This window comes from Leptodactylus fuscus, chromosome 4, assembly GCF_031893055.1.
Source record: "Leptodactylus fuscus isolate aLepFus1 chromosome 4, aLepFus1.hap2, whole genome shotgun sequence".
Classification (NCBI taxonomy): domain Eukaryota; kingdom Metazoa; phylum Chordata; class Amphibia; order Anura; family Leptodactylidae; genus Leptodactylus; species Leptodactylus fuscus.
In genome coordinates, this window is record NC_134268.1 from 94459826 (window position 1) to 94477153 (window position 17328).

Sequence of the window (17328 nt, forward strand, 5' to 3'; positions counted from 1 at the left end):
CTGCACAAGGGTTCAAGCGCACCCTCGGCTCTGATGTAGCAGAGCTGAGGGTGCACAAGGGTTCAAGTGCACCCTCGGCTCTCCTACATCAGAGCTGAGGGTGCGCTTGAACCCTTGTGCAGCCTCGGCTCTGCTACATCAGAGCCGAGGGTGCGCTTGAACCCTTGTGCACACTCTGCTTCATCAAGCTAATAGAATGCATTGGCCAGCGCTGATTGGCCAATGTATTCTATTAGCCTGATGAAGTAGAGCTGAATGTGTGTGCTAAGCACACACATTCAGCTCTACTTCATCGGGCTAATAGAATGCATTGGCCAGCGCTGATTGGCCAGAGTACGGAACTCGACCAATCAGCGCTGGCTCTGCTGGAGGAGGCGGAGTCTAAGATCGCTCCACACCAGTCTCCATTCAGGTCCGACCTTAGACTCCGCCTCCTCCGGCAGAGCCAGCGCTGATTGGCCGAAGGCTGGCCAATGCATTCCTATGCGAATGCAGAGACTTAGCAGTGCTGAGTCAGTTTTGCTCAACTACACATCTGATGCACACTCGGCACTGCTACATCAGATCTAGCAATCTGATGTAGCAGAGCCGAGGGTGCACTAGAACCCCTGTGCAAACTCAGTTCACGCTAATAGAATGCATTGGCCAGCGCTGATTGGCCAATGCATTCTATTAGCCCGATGAAGTAGAGCTGAATGTGTGTGCTAAGCACACACATTCAGCACTGCTTCATCACGCCAATACAATGCATTAGCCAGTGCTGATTGGCCAGAGTACGGAATTCGGCCAATCAGCGCTGGCCAATGCATTCTATTAGCCCGATGAAGTAGAGCTGAATGTGTGTGCTAAGCACACACATTCAGCACTGCTTCATCACGCCAATACAATGCATTAGCCAGTGCTGATTGGCCAGAGTATGGAATTCGGCCAATCAGCGCTGGCTCTGCTGGAGGAGGCGGAGTCTACACACATTCAGCTCTACTTCATCAGGCTAATAGAATACATTGGCCAATCAGCGCTGGCCAATGCATTCTATTAGCTTGATGAAGCAGAGTTTGCACAAGGGTTCAAGCGCACCCTCGGCTCTGATGTAGCAGAGCTGAGGGTGCACAAGGGTTCAAGTGCACCCTCGGCTCTCCTACATCAGAGCCGAGGGTGCGCTTGAACCCTTGTGCAGCCTCGGCTCTGCTACATCAGAGCCGAGGGTGCGCTTGAACCCTTGTGCACACTCTGCTTCATCAAGCTAATAGAATGCATTGGCCAGCACTGATTGGCCAGAGTACGGAATTCGGCCAATCAGCGCTGGCCAATGCATTCTATTAGCCCGATGAAGTAGAGCTGAATGTGTGTGCTAAGCACACACATTCAGCACTGCTTCATCACGCCAATACAATGCATTAGCCAGTGCTGATTGGCCAGAGTACGGAATTCGGCCAATCAGCGCTGGCTCTGCTGGAGGAGGCGGAGTCTAAGGTCGGACCTGAATGGAGACTGGTGTGGAGCGATCTTAGACTCCGCCTCCTCCAGCAGAGCCAGCGCTGATTGGTCGAGTTCCGTACTCTGGCCAATCAGCGCTGGCCAATGCATTCTATTAGCCCGATGAAGTAGAGCTGAATGTGTGTGCTTAGCACACACATTCAGCTCTACTTCATCAGGCTAATAGAATACATTGGCCAATCAGCGCTGGCCAATGCTTTCTATTAGCTTGATGAAGCAGAGTGTGCACAAGGGTTCAAGCGCACCCTCGGCTCTGATGTAGCAGAGCTGAGGGTGCACAAGGGTTCAAGTGCACCATCGGCTCTCCTACATCAGAGCCGAGGGTGCGCTTGAACCCTTGTGCACACTCTGCTTCATCAAGCTAATAGAATGCATTGGCCAGCACTGATTGGCCAGAGTACGGAATTCGGCCAATCAGCGCTGGCCAATGCATTCTATTAGCCCGATGAAGTAGAGCTGAATGTGTGTGCTAAGCACACACATTCAGCTCTACTTCATCAGGCTAATAGAATACATTGGCCAATCAGCGCTGGCCAATGCATTCTATTAGCTTGATGAAGCAGAGTGTGCACAAGGGTTCAAGCGCACCCTCGGCTCTGATGTAGCAGAGCTGAGGGTGCACAAGGGTTCAAGTGCACCCTCGGCTCTCCTACATCAGAGCCGAGGGTGCGCTTGAACCCTTGTGCAGCCTCGGCTCTGCTACATCAGAGCCGAGGGTGCGCTTGAACCCTTGTGCACACTCTGCTTCATCAAGCTAATAGAATGCATTGGCTAGCGCTGATTGGCCAGAGTACGGAATTCGGCCAATCAGCGCTGGCTCTGCTGGAGGAGGCGGAGTCTAAGATCGCTCCACACCAGTCTCCATTCAGGTCCGACCTTAGACTCCGCCTCCTCCAGCAGAGCCAGCGCTGATTGGCCGAATTCCGTACTCTGGCCAATCAGCACTGGCTAATGCATTGTATTGGCGTGATGAAGCAGTGCTGAATGTGTGTGCTTAGCACACACATTCAGCTCTACTTCATCGGGCTAATAGAATGCATTGGCCAGCGCTGATTGGCCGAATTCCGTACTCTGGCCAATCAGCACTGGCTAATGCATTGTATTGGCGTGATGAAGCAGTGCTGAATGAGTGTGCTTAGCACACACATTCAGCTCTACTTCATCGGGCTAATAGAATGCATTGGCCAATCAGCGCTGGCCAATGCATTCTATTAGCGTGAACTGAGTTTGCACAGGGGTTCTAGTGCACCCTCGGCTCTGCTACATCAGATTGCTACATCTGATGTAGCAGTGCCGAGTGTGCATCAGATGTGTAGTTGAGCAAAACTGACTCAGCACTGCTAAGTCTGCATTCGCATAGGAATGCATTGGCCAGCCTTCGGCCAATCAGCGCTGGCTCTGCCGGAGGAGGCGGAGTCTAAGGTCGGACCTGAATGGAGACTGGTGTGGAGCGATCTTAGACTCCGCCTCCTCCAGCGCTGATTGGCCGAATTCCGTACTCTGGCCAATCAGCACTGGCTAATGCATTGTATTGGCGTGATGAAGCAGTGCTGAATGTGTGTGCTTAGCACACACATTCAGCTCTACTTCATCGGGCTAATAGAATGCATTGGCCAATCAGCGCTGGCCAATGCATTCTATTAGCGTGAACTGAGTTTGCACAGGGGTTCTAGTGCACCCTCGGCTCTGCTACATCAGATTGCTACATCTGATGTAGCAGTGCCGAGTGTGCATCAGATGTGTAGTTGAGCAAAACTGACTCAGCACTGCTAAGTCTGCATTCGCATAGGAATGCATTGGCCAGCCTTCGGCCAATCAGCGCTGGCTCTGCCGGAGGAGGCGGAGTCTAAGGTCGGACCTGAATGGAGACTGGTGTGGAGCGATCTTAGACTCCGCCTCCTCCAGCAGAGCCAGCGCTGATTGGTCGAGTTCCGTACTCTGGCCAATCAGCACTGGCCAATGCATTTCTATGGGGAAAAGTTAGCTTGCGAAAATCGCAAACTGACAGGGATTTCCATGAAATAAAGTGACTTTTATGCCCCCAGACATGCTTCCCCTGCTGTCCCAGTGTCATTCCAGGGTGTTGGTATCATTTCCTGGGGTGTCATAGTGGACTTGGTGACCCTCCAGACACGAATTTGGGTTTCCCCCTTAACGAGTTTATGTTCCCCATAGACTATAATGGGGTTCGAAACCCATTCGAACACTCGAACAGTGAGCGGCTGTTCGAATCGAATTTCGAACCTCGAACATTTTAGTGTTCGCTCATCTCTAGTCATATTTAATGATTTTAACATAGCATTGTGCTACATTAGCATGGACACTTATTTTTGTGGATATTACATATATTGTATGTAATAGCCAAATGTAATAGCCAATTGTATGTAACCACCAAATGTAAAGCACCATGGAATTAATTGTGCTATGTAAATAAATAATAATAATAATAATAATAATAATAGCACTATATAGATTCTATTGACATCAGCATAGCATTTTTTCTTTTTAAAATTACAGTTATCTATCTGGAAAGTTTTATTTACTTTTTTTGTGAATGGGAAATTGGGTTTTACTGTCAATAGGCAATTGGTAATTACTGTATATACTCGAGTATACTCCGACCCGAATATAAGTCGAGGCCCCTAATTTTACCACAAAAAAACTGGGAAAACTTATTGAATCGAGTATAAGCCTAGGGGGGAAATGCAGCAGCTACTGGAAAATCTCAAAAATTAAAATGGTCGGAGTGTTTGGGTGCAGTAGATGCTGGGAAAGGGGAGGGGTGTTTTGGTTGTCTGTCTGCCCCTCCCCTGAGCTTGAGGACTGAGGTTTTTTCCCCCCAATTGGAATTCAGCCTGGCTGACTATAGGGTATCTGCAGTACTCCTATTAACCCCTTTCCGAGGGAACAGGAGCACTTCAGATCCCCAATATTCAGTAGACCGGGCACTTTCAGACACTGGGATACCTATTGTGTATGTGTTTCACAGTAATATTCTAATTTTCTATGTATTCTAGGGAAAGGAGTGATTTAGAATTTTTACTTACTTTATTTTTTGTAATTTTTTTTTTACAGCTTCTTTTTTTTTACACTATTTTAAGGGAGATTCTATACATTACTATTGCGGCTGGTCATAGACCCCCCTTCCCAAAAAAAACATTTTTATTTTTTTTTTGCTTGACTCGAGTATATGCCGAGGGGGGCTTTTTTCAGCACAAAAACTGTGCTGAAAAATTCGGCTTATACTCGAGTATATACGGTAGTTACAACTTGCCATTCATCTTCAACTATATACTGTATATATCCAATCACGTGGATGTCCAAACAGAGACAGCATCAGCAAGAGAAGGCTAGCCTCAAGGTACAAGCAAGTCCCAATGTGCAAAGAAAAAAACAAAGATAGGCGGCACTCCACAGAAAGTAATGAAAATTGTGGGTTTATTGCCCCATACAAAAATGTATTCTCTCTTCTTTATTAAAAAAAAAAAAAAAAAAAAAAAAGTTTCTATCTGTTCTTTATGCATGACCAAACAACTGGACCGATCCTCACCAAATTTGGCACACAGGTACATCAGATGTCAAAGAAGGTTTTAGACCAGGTCTCAACTCTCTATGATGTACCATTCCTGAGATACAGTATTTCCAAAACAATGACCTTCATTAGCCAATACAAACCTGCAAGCCTTTCACTCATATTTTAACTGTCATACATATGGTCACTCCACATGCACAGTGCAACACTGACATCCAAACTGAGAAACACACATTAGAGAATTAGATACACAGCTCAGCACACATCAGATAATTAGATACACAGGTCATCTCACATCATCACATATCAGAGGATTAGGCACACAGCTCAGCAAACACACTACCACACATCAGAGGATTAGATACACAGCTCAGCACACACACCATCACACATCAGAGAATTAGAGACACAGCTCAGCACACACCATCACACATTAGAGACACAGTTTAGCACAGTATCACACATTATAGGATTAGAGACACAGTTCAGCACACAGTATCACACATTAGGGGATTAGAGAGCTCAGTACACAGTATCACACATCAGAGGATCAGATACACAGCTCAGCACACACTATCACACATGAAAGAATTAGAGACACAACTCAGCACACTTCATCACACATCAGAGGATTAGATACACAGCTAAGCACACACCATCACACATCAGAGCTTTACTCTAGGTTTCCATAACAACCCATGTATTTTTCTTCACTGCTGTAGGTCAGCTTTAAAAAGGCAGGGCACTGTGGATGACACTGATATACAAGGTCACATATACAGTACACAGCTTTACTCCAGGTTTCCATAATAACCGATTCTAGGTTTCCAAACTGAGATGCACACAAACGACATACAAAATACACCACTGCAAAACTGGGCAATTTTTATGGGCCACTACACAAACAAAAAATCCACACAGGCAAAGAAATGAAACCATAGATGTCCATAAATGAATGTGTAATAAATGAATTGACACATGGTGAAAGGTTTAATACTTATTTCACCCACTATACATTATATTTTATTTATTTTTTTATTTTATTTATTTTTTTGAGCATGCATGTCTGTTCAAAATTAATGTTACTGTGAACAGTAAAGTAATTCAAATATGTAATGATCTCTAAAAGTTATAAAGTTAAAGGAGGCAACACAGTGGCACAGTGGTTAACACTGAAGCCTTGCAGCACTGGAGTCCTGGGTTCAAATCCCACCAGGAACAATATCTGCAAGGAGTTTGTACGTTCTCCCCGTGTTTGCATGGATTTCCTCCCATTCTACAAAGACATACTGATAGGAAAAAAAATGTACATTGTGATCCCTGTATGGGGCTCACAATCTACAAAAAAAAGTTATAAAGTTAGATGACACATTCAATTTGTGTTTTAAGTAAAAACTTTTTTTATTTTCATCTTTTACATTTTTAAAATATCAAAAAGGGAAAAGAGCCCTAAGCATTACAGTGGGCACACAATATAGTTATTACCTAGTACCACCTACTTCGGGAAGTACCACAGCTTGTAAATGCTTTTTATAGCCAGTCTTCAGTGCTAGTTTGAGAGATTTTCATCCATCTGACCTTCCATGAGAAAGTCTTCTAGCTCTGGGAGATTCCTGGCCCATCTTGCATGCACTGCTCTTTTGAGGTCTACAGATTTTCAATGTAGTTTAGATCAGGGGACTACAAGGGACTATTTGAGGTGGAATTTGAGGTATGTTTTGGATCATTATCCATTTGTACTGGCCATCCAGGCCAGAATATGCTGGAAATTCTTTCAATCCATTCTTCCCTCTACTCGTGAAATGTTCACTGTGTCATTGTGTCATGATTGATCCACCTCCATTGTTAATGGTTGGAGAGATGTTCTTTTCCTGGAATTCTGTGCATTTTTTTCCCCAAACATACCTTTGATCCTTATGGATAGTTCTACTTTAGCCTTATTGGTCCAACAGACTTGTTTCCAAGATGTATCAAGTTTGCTAGCACTAGGTTCTTACTAGTGATTGGATTTCCATCCTTTGGGTCTGCAAATATTCGGTAAAACAACTCAAGATCCGTCTATCTCTAGCCCTGATAAGATTGCATGTATTTGCAGCAGCCAATCTGAGGAGACAGAGCAGGGAAAATGGAGAGACCACCAGCCTGAATCAAAGTAGACACAGGAGATGGGTCTCTGAATGCATCAGACTCATTACAGTTCAGTATAGTAGCCAAACTGGAGTCACTGCTCTGCCCGAATGGAGGTGAGTTTAGAAGCATCCAAGCAATAGTCAGAAATGACATATACAGAAGACAAATACGACCTACAGGTTTTGACTTACAATAGTTTCACACTAGCATGAGTCTGTCCGATCTTTGGGTCCACATGGGAAAGTCCATCCACTTAAAAAGCGACTACACATGGCAACCTGCAGTCCCCATAAACTATAATGGGGTCTGTCAGTTTTCCATCAATTTGATACTGAAACTGTCGGAGGGAAGTCCTCCGATTTTAGGTGAATTCAGCAGTGGAGACTCCAAGCTATTGTGAATTCAGCCTTAAATGTTTTTACAAACATCTGAGGCTGAAATTTGGTGTCTCATACTTGAAAGGTGTCACTGAACAATAGGATGATGTACGAAAACTTCAGAGTCTGCTAGATCTTACATGTAGGTACTTAATGTGCCTGTCATGTCACAAAAAAGGAGTAGCAGGTATATTTTGTGGTGAGGTCACAAAGTGCACTTAAAAAATAATAAAAAATATTGGGACAGGGCTTTACTAGTAGGAGACGTGGCTAACAGAGTGTTTCACATCTCGCAGATGCAAAATTTGAAAAGTTGGCAAGTATGGCGGAGTGGTTCAATTCCCTACAGCACATTACACTAGTCACCAGTTGTTTAATGTAGTCCAGTGGTGAAAAAGTAATAATCAGATGAATTATTAGAACTGTTTTTTCCTATAGAATCAGTATGGTCTCCAAGGGATTTTATTGAGGTAGGATAGTTTTAGCCAGAATGCATGCCCCCTCCTGTATATCTCTGCAGAATGTGAATGTACCTTCCTATGCTCTCTGCCTGAGCTTTAACTGTCCATTTTAGTAGGAACTGAAAAGTGGTATCAGAGCAGCAAACTGTTACTACAAAGCAGCATATGTACCAAAGAGTAATTTCTGCCTGTGTACACTAGAGGGAGCTCATTGCATAGAGCACTGAAAGAGAGAAGAAAGACAAGTGACATAGGGGAGATGTATGGACCAATAGGAGAGATGTGATCCTAATAGCTCAATAAACAGCACTTCTCATCTCTATTGGGATTTACCAGGTTTCTGTTCCATTATAAAATCCCACTGGGAATACATTCATCATATGATGGATGTATAAATGAATCCTAATGGCCTCCACTAACTATGTTGGGATGTGTAATATTGCTGGACATGCATGTATTGAGGAATTTTTTTCACTCATTTTTGATGGAATCTGTAATTTGGGCTCCTAATAGAACTTCAACAGATGTGAACACAAGCTAATACAGAAATCTAATAAAATATATTATCTAAGATTATATATCGTATTTACCTGAATTCCAAATTCAACATTAATTATCAGACTACCTAAATTGTTATTCTCATCTACAGGTAAGACAGATGTGGGTCCTGTCAAATACTGTTCACCTCTGTGTACAATCATTGAAGTCTATGGAGAGGAGAAAGGGAGCAGACAGATTATGGGCACTGCTGTCATTTGATAGTAAGGGTCTCTTTACAGAGCTGGGTTATGATATGAAATATTATCAAGTTCAATGGGGCGATTAGACCCTCACATCTCTGCTCACTGCCTGCTCCTTATCCTCCCCTCCACTCTCCATAGACTTCAATGAACTAAGGTTATCTTTGTGTACATACACATTCAGGTACAGTGAGGAACAGAGGAAGGCTATAACAGTAAAAAGAAGCATTTTTGTTTAATAAAATATATCACAAGGTTTTACTATTATCACTTGTGCTTTGATTTATGAAAAGATTCTTACAACCTGCATGGTAGATGCTAGAATGTAGTGGGCATCTGTATATATCTGCAGTTCAGTGTTCCTGGCTCTCTTATATGATGGTCACTTGGGCTTTTCTCAGCTATTTGTTTGCTTTTGTACAGTTCACAAAGTCGCATGATGGCTTATTGTTTGCGGTACAAAATGTACTTTGTAATGGCATCATACAATACGCTGTGCAATGTACATGTCAGTATGAACACGGTGATACCAAATTCATATAGTATTTGAAATGTTTTGATACTTTTTAAAAATTGAAAAACTTTACAAAATAGAAAAAAAAATTTGTGTCGTAATGTTCTGACACCTGTAACTTTTTCACATTTACATGTATGGAGCTGGTTGCGGTGTTTTTCAGATCCCAGAGTATAATGATTGGAAGCCATGGGGAAGTGACAAATCTAAAAAATAGTGTTCCTCACTTCTGCTCTCTGGCATCACTCCCTGCTGCTTTCAGCCCTCTCCAATGTTATCCCAGATGTCACATGGGTCAGTCCGGCATCGTGATGCACAATGACGCCTTCCTGGGCCACGTGTCGTGCTCTGGGATGTCACTAAAGAGGTCGAAAGATTGAAGGGAGTCGCACCAAGTCCTCGGAGAGGTGTGTAGCACTGTTTTTTTTATGTTTTCTCACCTCCCCATGGTCTCCAATCATTATACTCTGAGGTCATGGACTATACAGAGGGGAAAGGCAAAAAAATTGACTACTGTAAATAAACCATAAGGCTATATACACACGAAAGTTCACATGTACGGGTCCATGAGAAAATGGCACTATGGCACATGGATGATATCTGTGGGCCACCCTTGCCCTCCATGGACCCAACGTAATAATACATGGGCCTCTTTATTGGACCATAAGAAAATAATAGGTCCGTTAGAAACACGGCTAGCACACTGACAACGCACACGTATGCCTGGAGCCCAACACTGCTTCTAGTGTGAATGAGCCCTAACCTAGCAAAGGTACTTCTGTTGACTATACAGCGAGAGCTGCTGTATGACTGCATATGGATTTTAAAAACATGGACGTATCCTTTGAATGTCAAACTAGTGGAACATGGAGGACATCAATGTCTAAATGCTGAAGACATCAAATGAGGAGAATACTTCTGTGATCAGGTCTCCGGTTGGTCCATACTTTTTTTGTCTTTGTCGTCACTTGTTCATGGACAGAATAGATATTACTACTGAGTTGAACATTCTGTAGTGAACCTTTACTAGAGAACAGTAGCCCCACACTTTGCATTCCTTCTTATTTTTATAACTTCTAGGTAATATACCAGTAATGGAATGAACACTACGTTACATAACATAATATCGAAGAAGCTACAGCGGTTGACAAAGAAGAAACTCCCAGGAGCCTTGGACTTGAACACCAGATAAGCACAGAATTTATTATGTCCATACTATTAATTATTAACCACAAATGTGGCATTAAAAGTGACATTCACAGGAAACCAGAAATGATACAAAATAACCCGCTGAACGGTTGTGCAAACCATTTCATAAATATCTGGAAGGTTTTGCAAGCAGAACAAAATGTCACTGGGCAGATGACTGGTGCAAATATTCTGGTTCCTGTCCTGCAAGGGCCTGATTGCCATCACATTAATATCATACATTCATTAACTCTTCAAAGACAGCCACGTTGTAAGATAAATGCAATAGAAGAGATAGCAGTTTATAATTGTAAGAGAAATTACACTTTCTATAAGTGAAACCCTGACTTGTCTGTGTGCGGCTACACAATCTGTTAAGCACAGAACATTGCGTTCCTAATGAAATCTCTTCTTTTAATATTATTATCTTTTTATTGATTGTATCCTTATTTGGTGCAGCCATAAACAGCACATTTACTTTCTCCAGTAACGTGACTTTGCAGAGGCCAAACTAGATTTAGGATATTGTCACATGTTCTATGTTAGCTGTATCCATCGCACTATTTCTAAAGCACAGATGTTACGCTGTATTGAAGCCGCTATCTATGCAGTGTTTTTAGACTGATGTAGGGGTTAAAAAGTACAGTTTTCTTTGATAAAGTTTGCACTACTTAACATGTAAAAAAAAACTTAAAGGGGAGTTTCTAAAAAAAAAAAAAAAAAAATTAACTCCTGCACAGGAATAAATTAACAAACACTGTATACTCACCTCTCCATTCCAGAAGAGAGTCTCCATTTGAGTCCCCGAACTTTGTTGTCATTCTGCCTGCACTTGGACAATACAGCCAATCCGTGGTTGTCTGCTGATATTTTGCTGGAACGGAGCACCAAGCTGCGCCACTGAGTAGCTGCGTTAGTCACATGTAGGCCAAAGGGCAGGAACATTGGGGAACTGATCGGAGAGGTGAGTATGCAATGTTATTTAAAGTCTCTATAGGGGTTAAAAAGGATTTGTGTAGGTAAGTCTTTACGTGATGTACATCAGGTTTTATTATAAAGAAATCAGTCATATCCCTAAGTGTTGGCACCCTGAAATTTCTTTTCCAGAAAACGAAGTATTTCTTCAAGAAAATTATTTCAATTATTGCTTGGTTTTGGTATATGGATAAGTAATGAATATTGTTTCCTTATTGGATTACATCACTACTGACTCACTGTTGTGTACTGTTACCTGTATTCTGTAAATGTTCATAGAATGTAATTGTACAAATGTGAAGTTCTACCATCATTGGCACCCTGCACCAGTCTTTATATTGTGACAGGATACTGTGCACCAGTTTACTGATACAACCAGTGCTGTTTGCTATGCACAGACAAGCCAGGATCTCCTTGAGAACATATAGTTTCCCTTAAGAGTTCATATCTTAAGAATGTTACATAGTCTACAATTCAGAAGGCATTCCACAGTCATGCAAATTCTCTAAGAACAGCTGTACAGAGTAAGAAACAGACTGGATATGTAACACATGGTCAGCAATGAGTCTGGGACAAGAAAGAACAGTTTTTTTTCTAATATTTGGCAGAATAGAACCTGCCATATGCAAACACCTCATTTACAGTTAGACATATAGTAATTTCAGGTGGGACTCAGAGGCTGTTCACAAACGTTATTCATCCAAACTTTACTACTATGAATTTTTATTTTTCCTGTTATACAGCAAAGTAGTATATAGTCCCCGGTATAACCCTACTGTACTGGTAATAAACCTCCCTCAATGTACTAGCAGACTATTGTAAATGCTTATACCGCAGATTTACTCTACAAGAGTCACTAAATGAGTGTCTTAAGGAATAGAGCTGAGCACATGACTCACATGCATATGCCTGAGGCGGATCCACACATACAAGTCATTATATGTCCTATAGAAGGGCAGCTATGTTCTATCCACATACTATATAATGGCTTAGTTATAATGTTAGTGGGGTCAAAGGTTCTTTAGGCCTCTAGGTACAGGTCTGGCTTTGTAATGTGAGTATGTCTGATTGATAAACACTTAACATGGGAATTTCAATAAATCCTAAATATCAATTGTCAGATTACAGACTAACAGGCCCATGCTGTAAACTAGCTGATTTTCAGTCTGGATACTTGTATAAGTCTTTGCTGACACCAAAGTGTTGTCCTATATAGGACATGTTACATTTGTACCAAAAACTCTTAGTTTCAGAAATGCCCAAATCTATGGGCATACAGTTATATACATTTGCACAGTAAACATATGGTGCCAATAACAATGTAAAAAAATAGCATATGTCTTTGTTGCGAGTACAAGGGACTGATGTGAATTAAGTCGCACTGTCAATTTTTTACTGTTAGGCAGGGCTCACTGAGCTCAAACCACATTTTGCCCTCCAACAGGCTTTCTGTCTGGGGTATATTATTGAATGCAATACCAAAAAACTGTATTCAAGCATGTAGTATGGCAGACCTATTCACTGTAACAGGGCCAGCAGAGTCCAAAGGATCGGATTCTTAAAGGGGTGGTCCAGGCAAAAAATGGACAATCTTTTTAAATTTTAAACCAGTCGGCGACATTGAAAAAACAAAACAAAAAAACAACAAAAAAAACACACTCACCTGTCTCCAATGCCCCAGTGTCCTCCCAGAGCGTTGTGGTCCTTCTGCTGAACGGGTCTCTTCCAGAGTCCCACTAAAGCTGCTGATTGGACTCAGTGACCTCTGAGGCCAATCAGTGAATGACATGTGATGTCACTACTAGTGACATCACGAGCCCATTTGCTGAGGCCACTGATTGGCCTCAGCAGTCACATGACCACTGAGTCCAATCAGCAGCTTTAGCGGAACTCTGGAAGAGACCCAGGAGAAGCCATCGGAGCAGAAGAATCGGGACACACCTGGAGAACACCGGAGCAACAGGGACATGTGACTATGACATTTTTTTTATTTTTTTCAATGCCCCTGGCTGATTTAAATGTTAAAAGGGTTGTCCATTTTTGCCTGACCAACTCCTTTAAATACCTATCGTCATGGCACAGATTCCCACTGGTCCTGGGTGGAGAATAGTAGTATCTGTTATTTATTCTCTGATGTCATGCCGATCGATATTTCAGACAAAAATTTTCCCCAGACAAGCTCTCTTACAATGTTTTTACATTATTATATAGGCATTGGTGTCATACTTAAAGGTCCAGTCCTTCTCCAAGGAGTTTCAAAGGGGTGTGGTAATTTCAATGGTCTTCTTGATACATTGTAGTCAGATTTTACTAGGACTTCTGGATCTCTGTTGGGACTTGCACTATAGTCAAGGATCAGAGTTTAACGCCAAAAGGTCGGTCCACTATTAGGGGATGGAGCAAAAGCTTCCAAGCCATGGTACAGGTACCATATGAATCTTCACACAAGGGTCAGCACTTTTTTAGTATTTTGCTATGGTCTCCGGTACAAGTAGACTCTTTGGTGATGCTATTACGGTAAGTCAGCAGGAATAGACATGTTCTTACTATTACGATAGGTTGAAATCCACAAAGTTTAGCAACATTACAGTATTTCAATAGGGAACATGACATAGATGTGGGATCTAACAATAAATTATCAGGGTCCTGTCCTATCCTGGGATGACCTTACTGGATAGATATTACAAGCTATGTAATGGTACAGAACCTCAGTAATGTATACTAGGAAACACTACAATTCACTTACAAGGATTCATGGAAAATTTAGTGCAATGTCCTCTGAATATAACACACCTGACCATATATTTAGGGAGTAAGTAACCCGTATCCACACACACTGTGTATAGGACACAAGTCACCCCTTTGAGCATTTAGTATGGAGCTGAGATTCACATTTTCTACATGTACAGCGACCTCAAGAATATACAGTACATTGATGACCAATTGCTATAACTCAGAAGCAAATAATGTAGTCACGGATATTTATACCATACTAAAATACATTCTGATAAATGTTCACAGCTTGTCTGCTGTGGAAAGAGAAGATTCAATTCATTTCCATCTACAGCAGTAGTAGAAAGTTGCATACTGGAAGTTATACCAGAGCTATACCATCTGCCTAGGTACATGGCTGCCTTATAAATGCTATCATTTCCCCATCTGAACTGCTAGCAGTACAAAGACATCCGGCTCCTGCGCATGGCTTCACTTATTAGGTAAGCCGGGCTTAATTCAGGCTCCTCTGTCATAATCACTATATTCTGCCATTCACCAGTCTGGTTAGATTTTTTTATTGTGTCCACTACACAAAGAGCATAAAGACAGTCATCAAAGGTAGCTGCCATTGTCAGCGGCCTGCCATCCCATGTTCTCCTGTCCTCCTGGTCTTGAAAAGCCTGCCGGACAGCTTGAACCATTTTGATAGTCCCTCGAAGATATGGGGAGGGGATGTCACTAAAAGCCTTTTCAGGCAAGAGGGAATTGCTGACTGGTGTGGAGTCTTTTAAAAGCATTTCTCGCTCAAAAGAGTTGTTTGTCTGTCCATAGAGATCCGTCCCCATTACAATTAGTCTCCCAGACGATCCAACAACTATTACGTCTTGTTTAAACTCCCCGGGAACATTAAAGTTGAGGGTAACAGTACAACACACTCCACCTTCAAGAACCATCTGAAAGGTGCAGAAATCATCACTGGTTATCTGCCGGATTCCTCGTATGTGGTCTGTCTGCTTTACAAAGGTTTTCAGAAGTCCATGGACCTTCACTGCTTTCTGGTTGGTTAGAAAAGTCAAGAGGTCTATTATGTAGCTCCCAACAGAATGCAGTCCACCACCACCCATGAGGTCATCACAGCTCCAGTTGTATTTCTTCCCCAGTAGACTGCCACTGTGGACTTGGACCTCACACACTTGAAGATCGCCCACATATCCTTCTTGGATCAGCTGCTTCATCTTCACAAAGGCAGGCAGAAATCGCAGGACATTTCCCATGATGCTCATAAGCTTGGGATAATAGTGGGCAGCCGACATCATGCGAAAGGCATCAAGGGGTGTTGCTGTTCTGTCGCAGATGACATTCTTACCGATTCCTGCAAGATCATAAGAGAAGCATTAGAGATATATATCACTGCTACATCATCATATCTTACAGAAAAAATGTACAATTTGTCTTTGATTTGCGGCACATGGTTAATGGAAAAAAAAAGATAGCACCACCACACTTCAGAAACCATTCCACAAAGGAAAAGGAGCAAGTATCTTAGAAGACCTGTAACATGTTGATATCTTGCGTGTTATAAGAAGATACTGGATGACTGTCATTGGTGATATCCCTTCCCCCATTCCCTAATAATATTCATAGCCTATGGTATGATGCTACGGTTTAAGAAACAGCTTAGGAAACGATTTTCTTACATGTGGTCATCTCTGCAACCCACACCCTTAGATACTGGAAATGAAATCCATACAGAAATATTATTCAGAAAGACAAAATAACGCCAGAGAATCTGATGACATAGACAAGTCAATAAAAGGTTCATGCTATTTTTTTTTTTCACAGTCACTAAAGGTAATGTATGTTATTTGCTGCATTTAGGCTTCTGAGGACTGGAAAAAGTAAGTTCCTAATGCATAGTCCATAGCTTTAGTTAGATCTCACTGTTCACATTCATATTCTGTCTGTTGGTCTCATCTAGTATAGCAACAAACCATTACCCAACTTTGGCTAAACATATATGCATGTAAAACATGTTATAATATAACTGGACGCACCCTCTATGGCCATATAACAGTCCCCTCCAACAAAGTTGTATGACACAGTAATAGTGCGAATGAAGCATAGGCTCTATTATATCTACTGTATGTACAGCATGTCTGTAAACTCATACTGAATGATAGGTAAGAATCTTGTAGACTAGTTCGGATACACCTGTAGAAGGTGCCGAGGAATCAGCTGAATATCATCATGGTTACCTGGTAATGCACAGTAATTCCAAAATCTCTTACCACTTTATTTCTGTATATTACAGAGGACCTTTCGCCACCTCCAACAAGTACAGCTCTTTCATCATTTAACAGGCGCTGCTCCACTGATTCTAGCACAATTGGAATTTTTTCTCTCGCTCCCACCATTCCCGATCAGTGCTGTTAGTTTTGGTGCCTGATATGCTATTTAGGCTCTGTACTGTCAGGAGGGCAGTGTCAGGCAGGAGTAGACAAGGGGTGTGATTCTGAGCTCTGAATCACACCCCCACCTGACACTGCCCTCCTGACATTTCATAACTTGAGCAGCACATCAGGCACCAAAACTAACTGGGTTTGTTGCTTGGGAACAGTGGGGACTTAAGAGAAAATTCCAATGGCGCTGGAATCAGTGAAGTAGTACCTATTAACAGATGCTAAGTAGTAGAATGTAGTGGAGATGATGAAAGGTCTTCTTTAACCCCTTCCTGACATGCGCCGTAATAGTATGGCGCGTGTCGGGTCTGTAACTATGGCGACCGCCCGGGAGCCGGGCGGCCGTCATAGCCGCTGGGTGTCTACTGCTTTAAGCAGTAGACAACCAGCTCTAATGCCTCCGATCGGTCCCCGGACCGATCGGAGGCATTAACCCCTCCGGCGCTGCTGTCAAAGGCGCCTGAGGCGCCATTTTCCCGGCGGCGCATGGGCGCCGCCATTTTGGCAGGGATCGCCGGCTCCTGGAGCATGCTCCAGGGCCGACCCCCCGTTGCCATGACAGCCGGGAGCCTTGTTAAAGGCTCCCAGCCGGTCTGCAAATTCTCTCTTTTGCAGGCTGGTGTATACAGCCTGCAAAAGAGATGATGATTTTTTGCAATGCATTGCAATGCATTAGCATTGTAATGCATTGCATTAGTGATCAGACCCCCTGGGGTTCAACACCCCTAGGGGGTCTAATA

The 17328-nt window shown here is 42.7% G+C and overlaps 1 protein-coding gene across 1 annotated transcript in view; it reads right to left on the bottom strand.

The window, feature by feature from the left end:
• Positions 1-10428: 10428 nt before the first annotated feature.
• Positions 10429-17328, bottom strand: part of GFOD1 (Gfo/Idh/MocA-like oxidoreductase domain containing 1) — a 40672-nt gene continuing 33772 nt past the window's right edge. The window contains exon 2 of the mRNA XM_075270847.1: positions 10429-15501. Within this exon, the coding sequence (XP_075126948.1) occupies positions 14582-15501 (920 nt within the window). The 3' untranslated portion in view covers positions 10429-14581. The remainder of the gene's footprint in view (positions 15502-17328) is intronic.